General features: G+C 44.7%; 1 protein-coding gene across 8 annotated transcripts in view; it reads right to left on the minus strand.

The window, feature by feature from the left end:
* Nucleotides 1-15,611, minus strand: part of SHANK2 (SH3 and multiple ankyrin repeat domains 2) — a 703,363-nt gene that overhangs the window by 252,327 nt on the left and 435,425 nt on the right. For 6 of the 8 annotated variants that reach the window (XM_059722745.1, XM_059722744.1, XM_059722747.1 and 3 more), the window contains 2 exons: nt 10,217-10,292; nt 1,027-1,122 (listed from right to left, as the gene is read on the minus strand). In XM_059722745.1, the coding sequence (XP_059578728.1) occupies nt 1,027-1,122; nt 10,217-10,292 (172 nt within the window). The remainder of the gene's footprint in view (nt 1-1,026; nt 1,123-10,216; nt 10,293-15,611) is intronic. The other 2 variants (XM_059722746.1, XM_059722749.1) reach the window with 1 other exon arrangement.

Consider the following 15,611-nt stretch of genomic DNA (forward strand, 5'->3'; position numbering starts at 1 on the left):
AAGTACTAAATCATGGCACAGTAACAGCCCATACTGCACTGTATGTGTGGCGCATGGTTATTTTTAGCAGCTACTTTGCCATCGTGGCACACAATACCAGGGGAGTGCATCACTACTGTGAAGTAGCTGTTGGTCACATGTAGATGTCCTTTGCTACCATGACATAGTGTCACATGCCTAAAGAGATGAAAGATTCATATGTCCACATAGTGTGCATAACTCTACAGCCATGGGAGGGGGAAGTCTCAAGTTCCACTTCTTGCTCTGAATTAATTTATGTATTGTATCCAGCTACTCCTTAATGCAAAATGAATAAAGCTGTCCCTCTACATAAAATGTAGAGGAAAAAAATTGCTTAAGATCTCTGCCCAGTATTGGATATATATTTTGTTTCACACTTTGAGCCTTCACTCATTTCTCTGTTTTGGTAAATACATATACAGTACTCCCTATATCAAAACTGTACTACAAGAGACTTTGCTTCCACCTTTTATAAACAGTTTCTCTCTAAACACCTAATTTCCCAGGATGCTCAACGTCTGCAACAGTTTTGAGAGATTTGGCTACAGTTTCACATGTAGGGAGAAAAATTCTGACTATGTAGGGGATTATGGATTACTTAAACTTCTTCTTCCCTGGTCCCTTCATACCTCCTACATTTTTCTCCTTTCCATTAGCAAAATGGTAGGAAGGATTTAGAGACAAAAGGCAGCTAGCCCTCCATGCTGAATTACTGTAGTCCCAGGCCTTTAGAACAGCAGCTTTGTTCTGCTGCATGTTCATTGTTGCTTAGCTCCTTTGGCTGTAGCTGAACTAAGCAGTTCACAACTACTACTTTCCTGTATCATAGCAACTATGGATTAAGAAGATAAAACAAACCCAGGATTGGAAGTCAGTTATATTGTGGGGGAGCTGAACAGAAAAGTGTGGCCCCTTGTCCACCCATCTGCATGTGCATGGCAGAACAGAGGTGGCTGGGGCAGGGAGCAGCTGTGGGTACCATTTATCTGCAGTATGCTGGGGCACCTGGTTCTGGGCAGGAGGAGTGGAGTGATCACATTCCTTCTAGCACAGGGGCCAGGCACTTTGGCACCCGTGGAGGATTCTCGTGGCACTTGAGGACTGCAGCGGCAGAGAAAAAAAGAGAGAGAGAGAGAAAAAGATGTTTTTGTGAATTTCAGAGAAGCAAGGAGGGGTAGACACTTGATCTTGGGGCTTGAAATTGCTGCCAAACAGGTTTAGAGTGGATAATTTTTTCCCTATTTGATGCTACATGCATCAGGGTTTTATTTAAGCATTCCTCAGTAGCATTGGGTGCTGGCAGTAGCCAAAGCTGGGGATTTTGACTGGGGTGTGCCAAAGACAAGGGGGCGTGGGATGCAGGCACTGCCGCCGTTTGCCCAGCCAGGGCAGAATGCAGGTGCAGCAGCACTGGGAGGAGGGGCTGTGCCCTTCTGCCACTTGCCCCACTCTGCCCAGAGTGAGTAGCGCCTACATTGTGCCCCCCCAAACCAGCTGGGCAAGCGGCAGCAGGGCACAGGGACTCCTGCTGGGACCTAAATCTGGAAGTTCCTGGCTAGAGGGTCTTGCCCTACTGCTGAGGGTCAGGCTGATTGCCACATTTAGGGTCAGAAAAGAATTTTGCCCACCACACTTCAAAGACATAGAAACAATGAAATTGGAAAGAGTCTAACAAAAACTATGAAAATTAAGTACATTTGGATTATAGAAAGGAAAGCAGGAACAACTGGGATTATTTAGTTTGGAACAGAAAGGATTGATGGGTTATGTGATAACAGAGTTCAAATACCAAGTGGTTTGTATATAGGTTGCTGTAAAAAGAGTTAGAGAAGGTGGTAATAGACTAGGGGCAGGCAAAATACAGCCTATGGGCCACATCTAGCCCACCAGGCAATTTCATCTGGCCCATGGGCACCCACCAATTAATTGTAACCCACCTAGCCCATACACCTTGCTCCCACCCTTGTGTGCAGAAAAGCCCAGCCCAGCCAACCTGCAGCTGCTGGGTGATGCTGCTGCCACCACTGCTACAGCCACTGGGGGCCTACTTGGCTTCCCCAGTGTCCAGCAGTTCCTTCTCATCTCCCTGCTGCAGCACTCACTCCAGGCAGTAGGTAAGGAAGTGGTAGGGGGAGTGGAAGCTTCAGCTGGGTGGGGGTATGGAGCATGGGGTGGGGGTGGTAGGAGCATGGAGCTCAAGTGGGCAGGGTGTGGGTGTCTGGGGACCTTCCACACAATCCCCCCCCATGGTACATAGCCCCTACCACCACCAGCAGGTGCTCATGGCACTCATGGCCTGTGCAGGTGCTGCCGCCTTACTGTACACAGCTCCAGCCAGCGCTGCATGTGGTGGCAAGGAGCGCAGTGAGGCAAGCGTGTCTCTACTGCACAGTGCACTTATAGCTCCTGGCACTCGCATGCCAGCAGGGGACACCCCACATAATGGAGACAGCTGCCTTCCCCACCCCCTGCCTTGCAGATCTCAGGACTCCACTGGAAGTAGAGGGGAGCACAGCTCTCTGCTTCCCAGCAGATACCTGGGACTTGCATGGTAGGGGACAGGGAAGGCAGCCAGTCCATTTTGTGGGGTTTCCCCCAATGGTGCATGAGTGCCAGGAGCTGCATGTGCACTTTGGGGAGCCCCATGCAATAGAGGAGGGCCAGCCTAACTGTGCTCCTTGCCACCACATACAGTGCTGGCCAGAACTGTGCACTGCCAGGTGGCAGTGACTGCATGGGACACAAGCACCATGATCACCCACTGCCTGCTGCTACCACTGGTGGCAAGAGCTGTGCACCATAGGGAGGGGACTGTGTGAGGGATCCCACACTCCCCCATCCTCCCTCACACCCATACCCTGCCCCCACACCCCCCTACATATACCCCCCAAAATACCCTATGCCCCCCCACACACAGCCACACCCCCTCACAAACTACACACATCCACCCCCAACCACACCCCACACACAAGATATAAGGGTAAGACTTTATTTTTGAGCTATTATGCAATCATCTCTATATACAGTATGAAAACACATCATGACAAAAAATTTTGTAGTTAAAATTAAAATACATTATAGCAGATGTTTGACTTTTAGTATACAAGTTGCAGTTTTTTTGGTTCCAAGATGGCAAACTCCCACTCCTAAAAGGAATACTTTCCAGGGGTAAGGGGAGGGACTTCTGGTGGCAAAGGTCAGGGGTTAGAGGCAGAACTTCCAACCCCAAGATGGTGACCAGGGGGCAGGGCTACCCTTGTGGCCCTCAACAGCTAACCAAAACTCATTAAGTGGGTCTCCAGCCAAAATAATTGCCCACCCTGTGATAGACTATCCTCTATCTAATCAAAAAACAGGACAAGAAGTAACAAGTTTCAAAGTGCAAAAAAGGAAACTTTAGGTTAGATATTAGGAAGAACTTCCTAACTACGACGGTGGTTAAGAATTGGAACAGATTCCTTAGAGAGGTTGTGGAATCGCTGTGCTTGGAAGGTTAAGGCCCAGTTACACAATACTTTGGATGAGATCTGGCTTAAAGAAGAAGGATCATGCTTTGAGCAAGGAGTTGGACTAGATGACCTCCTGAAGTCCCATCTAGCACCACCCCCACCCCCACACTTTTTAAAAGAAATGCTTCTACCCTAGCACACTTGGATGTGGGTGCTACCCATGTGTCTGGTCCTACCAAGTTGGGGAAGGGGAGGAGGGGCAGATATTTGATCCATTTCCTGAACTTCCCCAGGCTTCACCTTGCTCAGCATGTTTGGAACATGGGTGTTTATTCCCATTGACCAATGACATCTACAATTCTATGCTCACCCAGTTACTTTTGATTGCAATAGTGCAACTCTTTTCCCTTACCTCTAATCTTCTCTGTCCATCTGTCAGAATTAAATTTGATGGAAAGTGATGCAGGTAAATTGAACACAACAACTTAGTAAGTGAGCTGAAAATGATCTGATTGCAACTAACTTAGTTTGGTCATTGCATCTATGTTAATTTTACTATGGTGATTTACAAAGGCTGGAAGAAACAAAGCTACTTTTTTGAATTAGAAGCAGCTTCACATCATATGTAATTTACTGAGTAGTTCCAGAAATCACTGATAAAAAACTCTAAACATAGTAGCCACAGGGTGCAAGGTAACATAAAGACAGCCATCATGACGACTGTCCAGACACCTAGAGTGCTATCAAGTAAACTCCATAATATTCCGCATTCCTGATACTTAGCATAAGTTATAGACACTGTGGCTCTTCTGGTATCCATCATTACAGCAAGGGAAGTGTGGTACACCTACTTCATTATATAACTTGCAAAATATGACAAGTGAAATTGAGATTTGTTTTGGGTAGAAGGTTGACATGGCCTTCTTTCATGTTTCTTAGCTTATACCCTATACCTTTTAAACTGTGAATCCATGACTACGTAATGGATAACCAACCTCCCGTGCATAGCTGAAATGGGTTTAATGGCTCACAAGTAAGTGCATGCTTTATTCAAGCTGAACCTTTTCCTAAAATGAGAAAATGCAGCATACTTGGTTTTTGGTGCATGCGAATCAAACGATTAACATGGGCTGCTAAATTAGTACTAAACTCCTTTTTACTCAGTGCCTTTTTTGGTCTGCTACAGCAAAAAGTGAAGGGTGATTTCCACACCCCACAGAACAGCATTTAAGTTATTGAAAGCATTTCAGCATTTAAGATGCCTGCAATACCCAGTCACCTCTGACTGGGATCAGTCTTCTCAGTGCTCTGGGTTCAATCCTGTCCTCTAAAACATAATCATAACAGTCCACATGTCTCCTAATGTAGCTACTGTTTAAAGAGAAGTACTCACTTAATGTATGGGATATAAAACAAAGCAAGCTATGCCCCTTATTAATACATTATGCTCTCCCAGTTGTGAAATAACTTTTTTTGGTCAGTGCAAGTAATCAAAATAAAGGTGAAAATTGGGAAATTGTGTGTCAGAAACAAGGCTTCTGCAGTCAATGGTATATTGTATTGTTAGCCTGCTTGCAGATGTTAAAAAGCTAAAAAACCCCAAACAAACAAACCAGAGCTTTACTTTGGATGCTCCTGTGCCAAGTCCGCAGCATACCCAGAAGAGGTGGCACGGTAGTAACACCTGGCTCACCCAACATCTGAATCTAGGGCACGTCAGTGGGGCATTTTAGCCCTTTTAACCAATAGCTGAATCAAACAGTCCCACCAAATCACCAAATCTATACAAATGCAGAGCTGCGTGGAACTAAATACGCTGCTTTTTCCAGTAAAGCACTTCTTTTGTTTTTTTGCAAGCAGCAAAAAAGACTGTATTTGTAAAGTCCTACATCTTGCTTCTTTTGACAGTTCTTTTCTCTATAGAACCCTCCTAATTTAAGAGCCAATCCTACTGGGCCTTTATACATGATGTCTATGTTACAGGTCACATTTTAAAATCTGGGCTCTCCTTTTGCACCTATATGGTAGGTCCCCATGTGCAGGGGCACGCAGTTTGTGGTGCAGCAAACTGCTTTGTTGTGCCACATATTACACATAGGGAATGTGAAAACATGTGCTGCACTGCAGATTTGCAGTGCAGTGGCAACATTTGCTACTGGGAAATCCTGATAACAAAAAAACTTTAAGGAAACAAGTGCCACAGAGCACGTGTCAGTAATGTGCACTGGAACAAACAGAGGGCTGGCCATCCGGAGCAATGCTCTGGCTGCCAGATCTGCACCCCTGCTGCACCAGGACATGAGGTAATACTGATGCCGGCTACAGCCTCACCTACCCAGGAGAAGTTCCTGCAGGCCAAAGCACATGTGCAGGGGCATGCAATGGAGCGCAAAGCAGCAGCACAAATTTGTGCTGCTGGTGTTTGTGCCTCTACAAGTGTATCCCACAGGCTGCAGGTACCATTTATCCCAAATACCTGATTTGCACACGCAGGCTGTGTCCAATGAGCATGCACATTTTTTTGTCCCTGGGGACAAGGAGTGGTACACTTTGTGCCACTGCTACTTGTCTCCAGGGAACGCCTGTGTCACATGCCCTCTGGTGCATGGCAGGTTACCCTGGATTGGGTAGAGGGGGCTGGGGCCAGCACTGGGACTGCAGCCGTACCTGGGGCCTGGAGGCCTCCTGAGGCTGCAGCAGTAGTGATCCTGCTGCTCAGAGCTTGGTTGGCAACCGGAGCATGGCTCCAGCCATCCAGGCTCTAGTTTTGGGTAATGCATGCTGCACTCACATGCGCTGCTCCACCCTTTTTTTTTTTTTTGGGGGGGGGGGGAAGGAGTTTCCTGGGGCCAACCCCCACACCCCCCAAAAAAATCCCCCACATTCCTACCTTGCATTGTGGAGAACAGGTGAATGTATGAATGTATGTTATGCGATGCCACAGATGCGTCTGTGGTATGGCTGTGCTCGCCTGGATGCAGCCATAGGGATTTAAAGAGTCATTTCCGCTCAGAAAGTTGTAGTTGCAAAAAAATTGAGATGAGGCCCCAGTCAGTTCATTTTAAATAAATTTGTTGTACAGTCTTTCTATAACATGCTTATATTAATATAGAGAAAGTGTTGTCACCTCAACATTTGTTCTGTTAGGAGAGTCCTTCCGTGTCTGTTCAATAAGATTTACTGTGGTTCCCTGTTAGCTCTATTATCTTTAGTTTGTTTTATACCCAGGTTGTCATTACCTGTGGTAGGTCTAGCTTGGTAATCTGAGGTTTCTGCCCGCCAGTTATTACTCGGAATTAATTTTTGTTCCATATACTGGCTGTCCAAGAAGCTTATATAGTACAACTTATTCCTCTCCTCTGCCCCACCCACAAAAAAGTAAATTCAGGCATTAAAAATCAGCAATCCATGATGATATGTGAACCCCTGGCCCAGAATCCCCTCAATGGCCTGAAGTAATTAGATAAGAATACAATGTCTTGTATTGGCAGAAGCAAACAAAGTCAAATTTGACTCCAGTATTAGACACATCACCATGAACTACTCATCAACAATTTTGTAAATTTTCAAATAAATTGTGTTACTATTTAAAAGACTGTTGCATAAGTACTCCAATATTTATTCCTAAATGGGCCTGAGAGATGATGGACAATGTCTTGCTTTAAATATGCTAAGAGAATTAAACTATATGAACCTGGGAAGCTATGTTCACTTCATTCCCTCATTGTGTTGTGCTAACAGATCAAATCTGACATTTTAACCAATAACTGTTAGGTAAATTCCACTTGAAAAAAAATAAATCCAAATCGGTGCATTTATCTTAACAGAATTTGGCCTATCTTTTCATTACTTAGTTATAAAAAAACTTTCCCTTTTACTCGACAAAACAGGCATTCAGGATGGGTGCAAAATTGTTTTCCCATACTAGAAAAAAATTATGATTAAAATTATCCTAATCCACATCATGATTGATTCAAGACCTCTCAAAGTTTTCCATAACCCTTGCCTCACCCTCAAAGAATGAGACTGAGAGAAGACTCGCACCATACTAGCAAATACTTCAACGGTTCAGCAACTCACCCTAGAATATGAGGGACCAAGGTCAGGGACTTGATTTTGGCTATGGACAGACATTCAAAAAGCCTGAGCCTGCATTGATTCAATCTTTGCAGGTTAGTCTAACCTGGCTAGGCTGAACTGGTTTGTAACTGGACAGACATTCTCTCTGGACTGAGGAAATTGAGGCACATGTCTGCAGTGGCTCAGGCTAGAAGCCAGAGGGCACTAGGGCAGCCCTCTCTTCCTTCTGCAGTGCTGAGCTGAGGGGCGTGGCGAGGCTCCCGCAGGACTCTCTGATTAGGGAGGTCTGCCTGAATGGTCCCAGGCTTTTCCCTGCTGGCTGCTCAAGGGGCAGGAGTGTTGCCAGACCCCTGCTAGCACTCTGAGACAATGGGAGGCGCGGAAAGGATGGGTGTGCAGTGCATGCATCCACTGATGATATGGAGTTTTTCAATATCCCTAACTGAAGCAAACTGACAGGCCAGAAAGCCAGCAGGAGACTGACAGTGATTATCACTTCATCAGCAAAATAATAGGCTCCATTACTTCAAACTCTTCTTAAACAGCATACTGGCTGACCTGTTGATTAGCTCCAAATGGCCCTAAGCTGTCACTGTGCTATCTGGCTGTCCCTGTGAAATTGGAGAGACACACACACACAGACACCTCTCAGCATTAGCTAGCATACCACGTGCCTAGGGTCTGTGGGGCTGGGATCTGTGCTGTGGGAGATGTGGGAGGGGAAATCCCTGCTTGAGCAGCAAGCAGTGAGGGGGATGGGGCTAGGGCAGGGTGAAGCCAGGCAGATCCTGCTGTATCTGCAGTCTCTACTGGGAGCTTCAGAGCTCCAGCCAGGGAGCGGGGAGGGCGGCAAACTCTGCTGTTGAGCAGAGACCTACCAGCCCAGCTTTATGTGCACTGAACATCTGTTCTGTTACAGGTTTAAACCAGTTTCTGTGTAATGTCTGTCCCTAGCCTTTGAGTCTCTCACAATGCACTCAACATTAGACTATCAGCTATTTAGGGTGGGGAGGGGGTGCATTTTGCTCCAATTCATACAGGATGTTGAGATCCTTAAAGAGAGGGTAAGCAAAATACCATGACCTCCTTATAGAAATCAGTTCAAATGAGCTGTTTTTCAGTGAAAAACATTGTCAGGAGCCACTAGCTCTAGTCTGCATCTCTGAAATAAAATGCTCACATCTAGGCAACTACAACTTCTTACTTTGGCAGACCGACTCCATCCCATAGAACTGAAATAGCCCTATCATTAACACAGGATTACAGAATAATAGACAACCAGTTGATCTCCATCCCCTCCACCCAAAAAATGACAAAACAAATGAACAAACAAGCAAAACAACCCACACACCACAACCACCCCTGGATCTCCCTTTCATTTGACATTATATTAAATATTAACTAGTTTTAAAGAACAGTCATTGCTGCTCTTTATGTAGTATACAGGATGCAGATGATAAAAGCTTAACTAGGCTATATTATGCTTGTGCAGTGATAAAGTAACATCCTGGTCTCCGTATCTGGGTTGTTCATAAAAAGGTAGTTCTCTGTAGCCTTTGCCCCCTGGCTGTAGTATACTTTCGCTGGGGTAAAGGCAGTCAGTCCATAAAATTGGACCTCCGCTGTTTATAGCTCCAAAGCATTTGAAAGTGCAGACTTGTGTGCACTTTCATATGTGCCCATGTATGTCTACTCCCACATGCAGTGAACCCCCACTATTTAAATAGATCACGTCAACTGAGGAACAGGAAGGGTGAAATCTTGGTCATGAACTACTTTATTAAAAAGATTTAAAATGTACAGCACTTACTTTTAGGAGTGTTTATATGAAATGCAAATACGCACAAACTTTCAGGACAAAGATGAAATGGGTAATCACACTATGAAAATGTGTGTCAGGTTATTAGCAAATATTTTATGCAAAGTGTGCTGCATGAATCAACATCTTCACTGAGTTGCAGCACTTCAAAACTTTTAATCTGCCTAGGTAATATGTTTTTTCTGGTTAGTTAGAAAGCCAGGACAGAATGGAGGACATTCATATAAGGGGAACATTTAAATCTTTCCAGTACATCACCATAAGTTTCCCAAGGAGATGGTAAAAGATAACTGAGTTCCCATGTTACAAAGATCACCCTCCCTGCCAGAAGCTACCTAAGGTCAGGGTTAACACCTTTGGCAGCATGGATGCTATAGAAAGAGTAAGCATAAAGTCTAAATACAAACCAGTCTTTACTTAGTAGATGAAAAAATTGTTTACAGTTGAGTAGCACCACTAAAATAAACTGAAATAGGAAAATATCCTTTGTGACTCCCTAAATCAGGGCTTATGAACTTGTCATCAGATACTTTATTTAAACTGTGGAGGAGACTCTTTAAAGGCTCGGTCTTGTGAAATGCTGAACAACTCAAACTACCTTCTGACTGCAGTGGCAGGTGGGAACACTCAGCACCTTGCAAAACAGAGCTTTAACTTCTTTTTTATTTAGAATAACTGCAGCACTAGTAGACTCAATTATTTTGCCTGAGCTTCAAAGGCCCAGCCCTTACAAAAATATACTAATATAATACAGTATTTACAAAACCAAGATTTAGAGCCTGTTTTCAAGAATAAAACAAATCTTTTATAATCAAAACATTGCTAACCAAAAAGGAAGACATCTTACCTTGAAGCATCAAAGCTGTCATATGATCCAACTGTGTAGTGTCTGAACAATTTCTTTGTTCTATCTGCTCGAGTTTCTGTGCAAAAAGATGGAGATTTAAAATAAAAACAAAACAAAGGCTTTAAATAATTCATTTATACTTATAGGAGGAAAAATATTCAAGTTCTTATTTACAATTGGAAAGCAGATTTAATTTTCCAATATATATCAATATGAATCTTTGGGAGTACTTCAACTAGTATTGGTATGGTCTTACATATTTTAGGTGGGAGAAACACTGATTTTGCAGTTGAAAAAAAAAAAGTATTACATATTAAATTTTGTGACATCAATACGTGTGCATAGAAAATACAGAATCACCAGTATTTTTTCTATCTAGTGCATCTTTTAGAAAAATTTCTTCTGATTCAACTAATGTTTTGTGAATTCCTGGACAATGCTCTCCCCATTATCAACTAGAAACCCTAACCAGTCCTAATCTCAAATTTTAGTCTGAGAAAAAAAATAATCCAAACCCTTTATAGTTACAAATACATAAAAAGGTAAAATAGGAATTCTTGTTATTCCAGAGCTATAATGTATGTGTGTGTCAAAACCCTTAGCAGGATAACCAAACAGAAAGAAAATGGAGGCAAAGGAAAGAAAGGAACATGCTCCCTGCACTTCTGCTACCTTACAACTATCACTGCCAAGCAAGTCTCACAAGAAAAAACAATACTGTTATGGAACCTATGCCTCTTCTATATTAAAAAAACACCTTCTTGGCATACAGAGAGACATAAAGGAATGAAGGATGGGGCTATATCTGTCAAAATGGCATTTGAGAAAAGTCAGCCATGCTGCAGCTTAGGAGATACTTGTGTTAAAAAAAAGGAAAAAAAACACGCAAGACCAATGGCGTTTTTTATGGCATATCTCCCACATGCCATAAAATATCACTTGTGTGGACCAGGGAAATTTCTTAAAGCTGAAAAGTTGAGTGTTATCCTGAAAATAGAAGGGAGGGGGAAGATGGAAAGAAAGACTCTTGAGCAGGAGTAATAAGAGGGAGGACAGAAAACTGGAAGGTCTCAATCACAGGTTGTCCTACCACTGCATATTGTTTCTGCATCCCCCCCATACAAAACACGGGCATTATTGGTAAGTAATGGAAGAGTTACAGTCATACTTTATCCAGCAAAAATCTCAACAGCTATCAAATAAAAGTGAACGCACAGCAGTGCTGGGACAGCAGAATCTGAAACCGAAGGAAGCATTTTTGCTGACCAGTTAGAAAGACATGGGCAACTAGAGCCTTACAAGGCAGTTCCTGTAGCTGTTCTGTTCCTATTTTCTCAGAGCTTTGGGCTATAGGAATTCCTACCTGACTACACATCCTAAGCAAGGAATCAAAGATGGTGACCTATTGTGATGGGCCTCTGAAAAATATATACAAAAACAATAAAATGCATGTTGATGTTTGGCACTTCCAGAGGGTCTTTACTACAAGGAACTCAGAATACCCTTTTAGCATTAATTTTTCCAACATTCCTGCAAAAATGATGGTAAATACTATTTCCCTTTAAAGTATGCAAGGCTAATACTTGCCCAAAGTCACAGAAAATCAGTGGCAGGGCCCAGAATACAGCCTACAGTCCCATGTGTTATCTAGTAGACCAGCACTTCCCCACTTTGTGAGTTTGCACCTCATTGCAGTAAAGCTGTTCCTCTACTTCAGATACTGCCAATGCGTCCTCCAATTCCAATTTCACTTAGCAGTGGGTGGGTCTGAAGTCGGGGGCATTTACCAGTATGATTCAAACATGCCCTCCTCCCTCCTGGAACCTTTTGGGGCTCCCCTGGAGAGAGGGGGGAGGGTCACACTGCACTTTGGAAAATGCTGCATTAGACTATTCCCATTTCAGAAAAAAAAAAAAAATAGGTCTTCTTGATATCCGTGATCATTAAACATGCTTAAGCTTAGAAAATACTCTCTAATCAGGTTTTCTTTAAGCATCATGTAAAAATAAAGAAGCTTTAACTAAATACCATTAAAGCATCTGAACAGGTGAAGACAATGCTATTGTAAGAAATGTAAAGAGTTTTATAAAAATTCTGCCTACCCAGATCACTAGATTGCTTATGAAGATAGTGACCTACTGTGACTTGGAAGACTTGCATACAAAGAACAACACTAAAATGACCAAATACAGCTGCTGCACAGATTTCTTTTAGTACCATGAAGATATACCTTAAGGTCGAGTCAAAGACATACTTACACCTGGACCTATTCCCTATTTACAGTTGGTGATAGATTTCTAGACTCTGCAATAGGTCAACTTTAAAAAAAATTCCCCAAACCAAAACAAAAAAACCCCCACCAGAGCAGGAGGGGTGGGTGGGGCATGGAGCAAAGAACAGGACAAAGCACAATTTCAGGGCTCTGAAAGCTATTAGTTGAGTCTTGTAAGGAGCCAGATGCTTCTACTGCAAGATACTATTTTCTACAGCGTGATATTTCAGTTCTATTAACGTATCTGAAGTGGGTGGGAGAAAAGGAGAAAGGCAGCAAGACAGATAGCATTGTTCAGCTACCAACTACATGTAAAGCCAGGAATCTTTTGTTTTAAATCTGTGCCTCTCCAATTCACAGAGTACTCTGGATTCTGCAGGGAAATATTTAGACTTAATTATTCTTGGATTCTGAGACAGGAAGCAAAATTTCCTGGGTTTATGGATAAACCCTTCAGCTCTTTAGTAATCCCATTTCATAATCCCTATTCAGAATCCAGTCTAACCTATTAGCCAGGAAAAACAAAACAAATAGTCCATGAAGAGAGCGGTTTCTGGGGAGTTACCATAATACAAATGGAACAAATCAATGCAGCTTCTTCTCCATTCCTACATGGGCCAAAGTGACACAAAAAACATAGATATATTTGCACAATAAGTATTTGTTCAGAATAGTTGTTCTAGATTGAGATCAACTTGGGATAGTAACAAATTTGGTAACAATAACTGATTATTTCCTGCTGTCAGTAGATGGAAGATGGACATTCATCACCCTACTTCTGGACCTCTCCAAAGCATTCAGCACTATTTGTTCAGCACTGTTTGTTTATCATGTAATACATATATCTTGCTCTGGAGAGATGGCAGGAATCCAGGGAACATGTTCAGAATTATTCAACTCCTCTTCAGGAACTATGAAAATGTACTTTCTAAAAACCAAATCCATCACCTGTGGAATTCCACAAGTATCTGTCCTATCTGATCCTACTCAGTTACATGGAAGTACTAGGAAAACTAGCAAGATAATATATACTCAAGTGCCAGCAATATGCCCATAGTAGGCAGCCTGCCTCTGCCCCCACCCTACCATAGACTCCACTTGGCTCTGCTCTAGCTGTGCCACCAGGGGGGATGGTGGGGAGGTGCATCTTAGGCCCCCCTCCGGCAAAGAAGTCATTGCCTATGGGTGGGAGTGCTCCAAATGTGACCCTCCACCCCCAAAACAGGAGTGTCCCTAAGCACTGGCAGGGAGGGAGCACAGTCCGAGTCCTCCCCACCACCCCTCCATGAGATAATGAATGCCAGCTGGGTCTCTGAGCCAGCTGCTTCCAGGCAAGCAGGGAGCACATCAGCTCTCTCCCTCCCTCGCTGCAGGGGGAGGAGACTTTGATTCCTCCCTGTAGCAGACAAAGGACATAACACTTGACCCTTACAGGGAACTGTATAGAAGTTCCTTAAGGTGCTGTACTTCAAATCAGGTAATAAAGAAAGGCACTCTAAAAAGGGTTACATTTGTCACACAATCATCCATTTTAAAAGCACCCTGCAACCGTGCATGTGGGTTATGACACAGATGTAGAGTGCTTTCAGAGGCCAGATCACATGAAAAAAATGTAACTCGTATCTACAAAACACTATTCAAGTTGAAGATCATCAGGGATCCATGGTAAAATGTGGTAAACCCCAGATTTTCTCCTTTAAAAGAGAAAAACCTGGGAAGCAGTGGGTCCCCCCTTGCAATCTGGCAGAGTTCCAGCCTGCAAGGGGCCATGGGTAGTGGAAGGAAGATGGTCAGGCAGGGGGCACAATGTGCATGTGTGCACATGCATACAGCTCCTGCAGGTAACTCTGATGGATGGGGGAGAATTGAGGCCCCCATAGTGAAGGAGGGAGGAAGCTAGACAGGGCTAGGGGTGTTGCCCAGCCTGGTGGTGCGTGGGGCTTGGGGTCTGGGCCTGTAATGCATGGCTGTAGGGCCCAGGCAGGGAGCAGGACACAGCCATGGGCAGCTCATCCATAGGGTGGGGGAAGAGAAGGAGAACCAACTCCCTGCTGATGTGTGCACTCCCAGGGGGGCATGTGCCCCCCAGATTTGTGTGCAGGGCAAATGTGGGCTGCCTGCTGCAAGCTTGGACTCCCTACCTTGCTGCCCTCCCTTTAGGGCCTCCGCAGCCCAGCGGGTAGGACCTGGCATGGCAGGACAGAGCAGGCTGGCAATGGTTGATACCATTGCTGCCACTCGGAGCCCCACACTGCCATGGTAAGGTGCCCCTCTGCCCTCCCTGCAGCAGTGGGAGTGGCAAAATGGATGGTGGCATGGAGGGCATCACTCGCAATGGTGATGTGGGGCTCACAGCGGCAACACCTTGCCTCACTCTGCCCTGCTGCACAGGGTCCCACCCACTGGGCCCCAGAGGCCCTGGGGAAGAGGGCAGAAGGGAGGAGAACCAAGGCTGCAACCTGCACCCACCTCATGCAGAAATCTGAGGAGCACATACCCCCCATGCCCCATCTAAGCTGCATGCAGCAGCGGGGAGCTGCCCCCACACTTGAGCCCACAGCAGGCAGCCTGCCCCTGACCCTGCTCCCCCCAGATGGACTCTGCTCTGCCTATGCTGCCCATGGGGGAGGGAAAGTCGAGAAGCTCTGTTCCGCTGCAGCACCTGCCACATCCCACAGGTGGCAGCCAGGGCTTGGGTGCTGCTGTGGGAGGCCTGGGGCTGTGGACCTGGGTCCCTGGCCCCATAGCCCTGGAAGCTGGGGGCCCCCTCCAGCAGGGCTGGGAGGCTGTGGATGAGAAGCGAGGGGCACCAGCAGAGTCCAGGGGGTTGTGGGTGGAGAGTGAGGGGCACCAGCATATCAGGGCTGCTCAGGGCCACACAGCATGGGGGGTGGGGGTAAAATGACAGCTGGACCCACATCCTGGTGAGCGAAGTGGGCAGGGGGAGCTCTGATTTTCCCCGATAAAAAAAAAAAAAAAAAAAAGAAAAATCTACTGCTAAAATTTATAGGTATTTAGAATTTATTTTATTATAGTAAATCGAGGCACTGGTAGGCTTCCCAATTGCTAAAAAATATAAATGTATCAATAAAAAAAAAAAAAAATTCTGTTCAACTGATATAT

This window comes from Alligator mississippiensis, chromosome 2 (assembly GCF_030867095.1).
Source record: "Alligator mississippiensis isolate rAllMis1 chromosome 2, rAllMis1, whole genome shotgun sequence".
Classification (NCBI taxonomy): domain Eukaryota; kingdom Metazoa; phylum Chordata; order Crocodylia; family Alligatoridae; genus Alligator; species Alligator mississippiensis.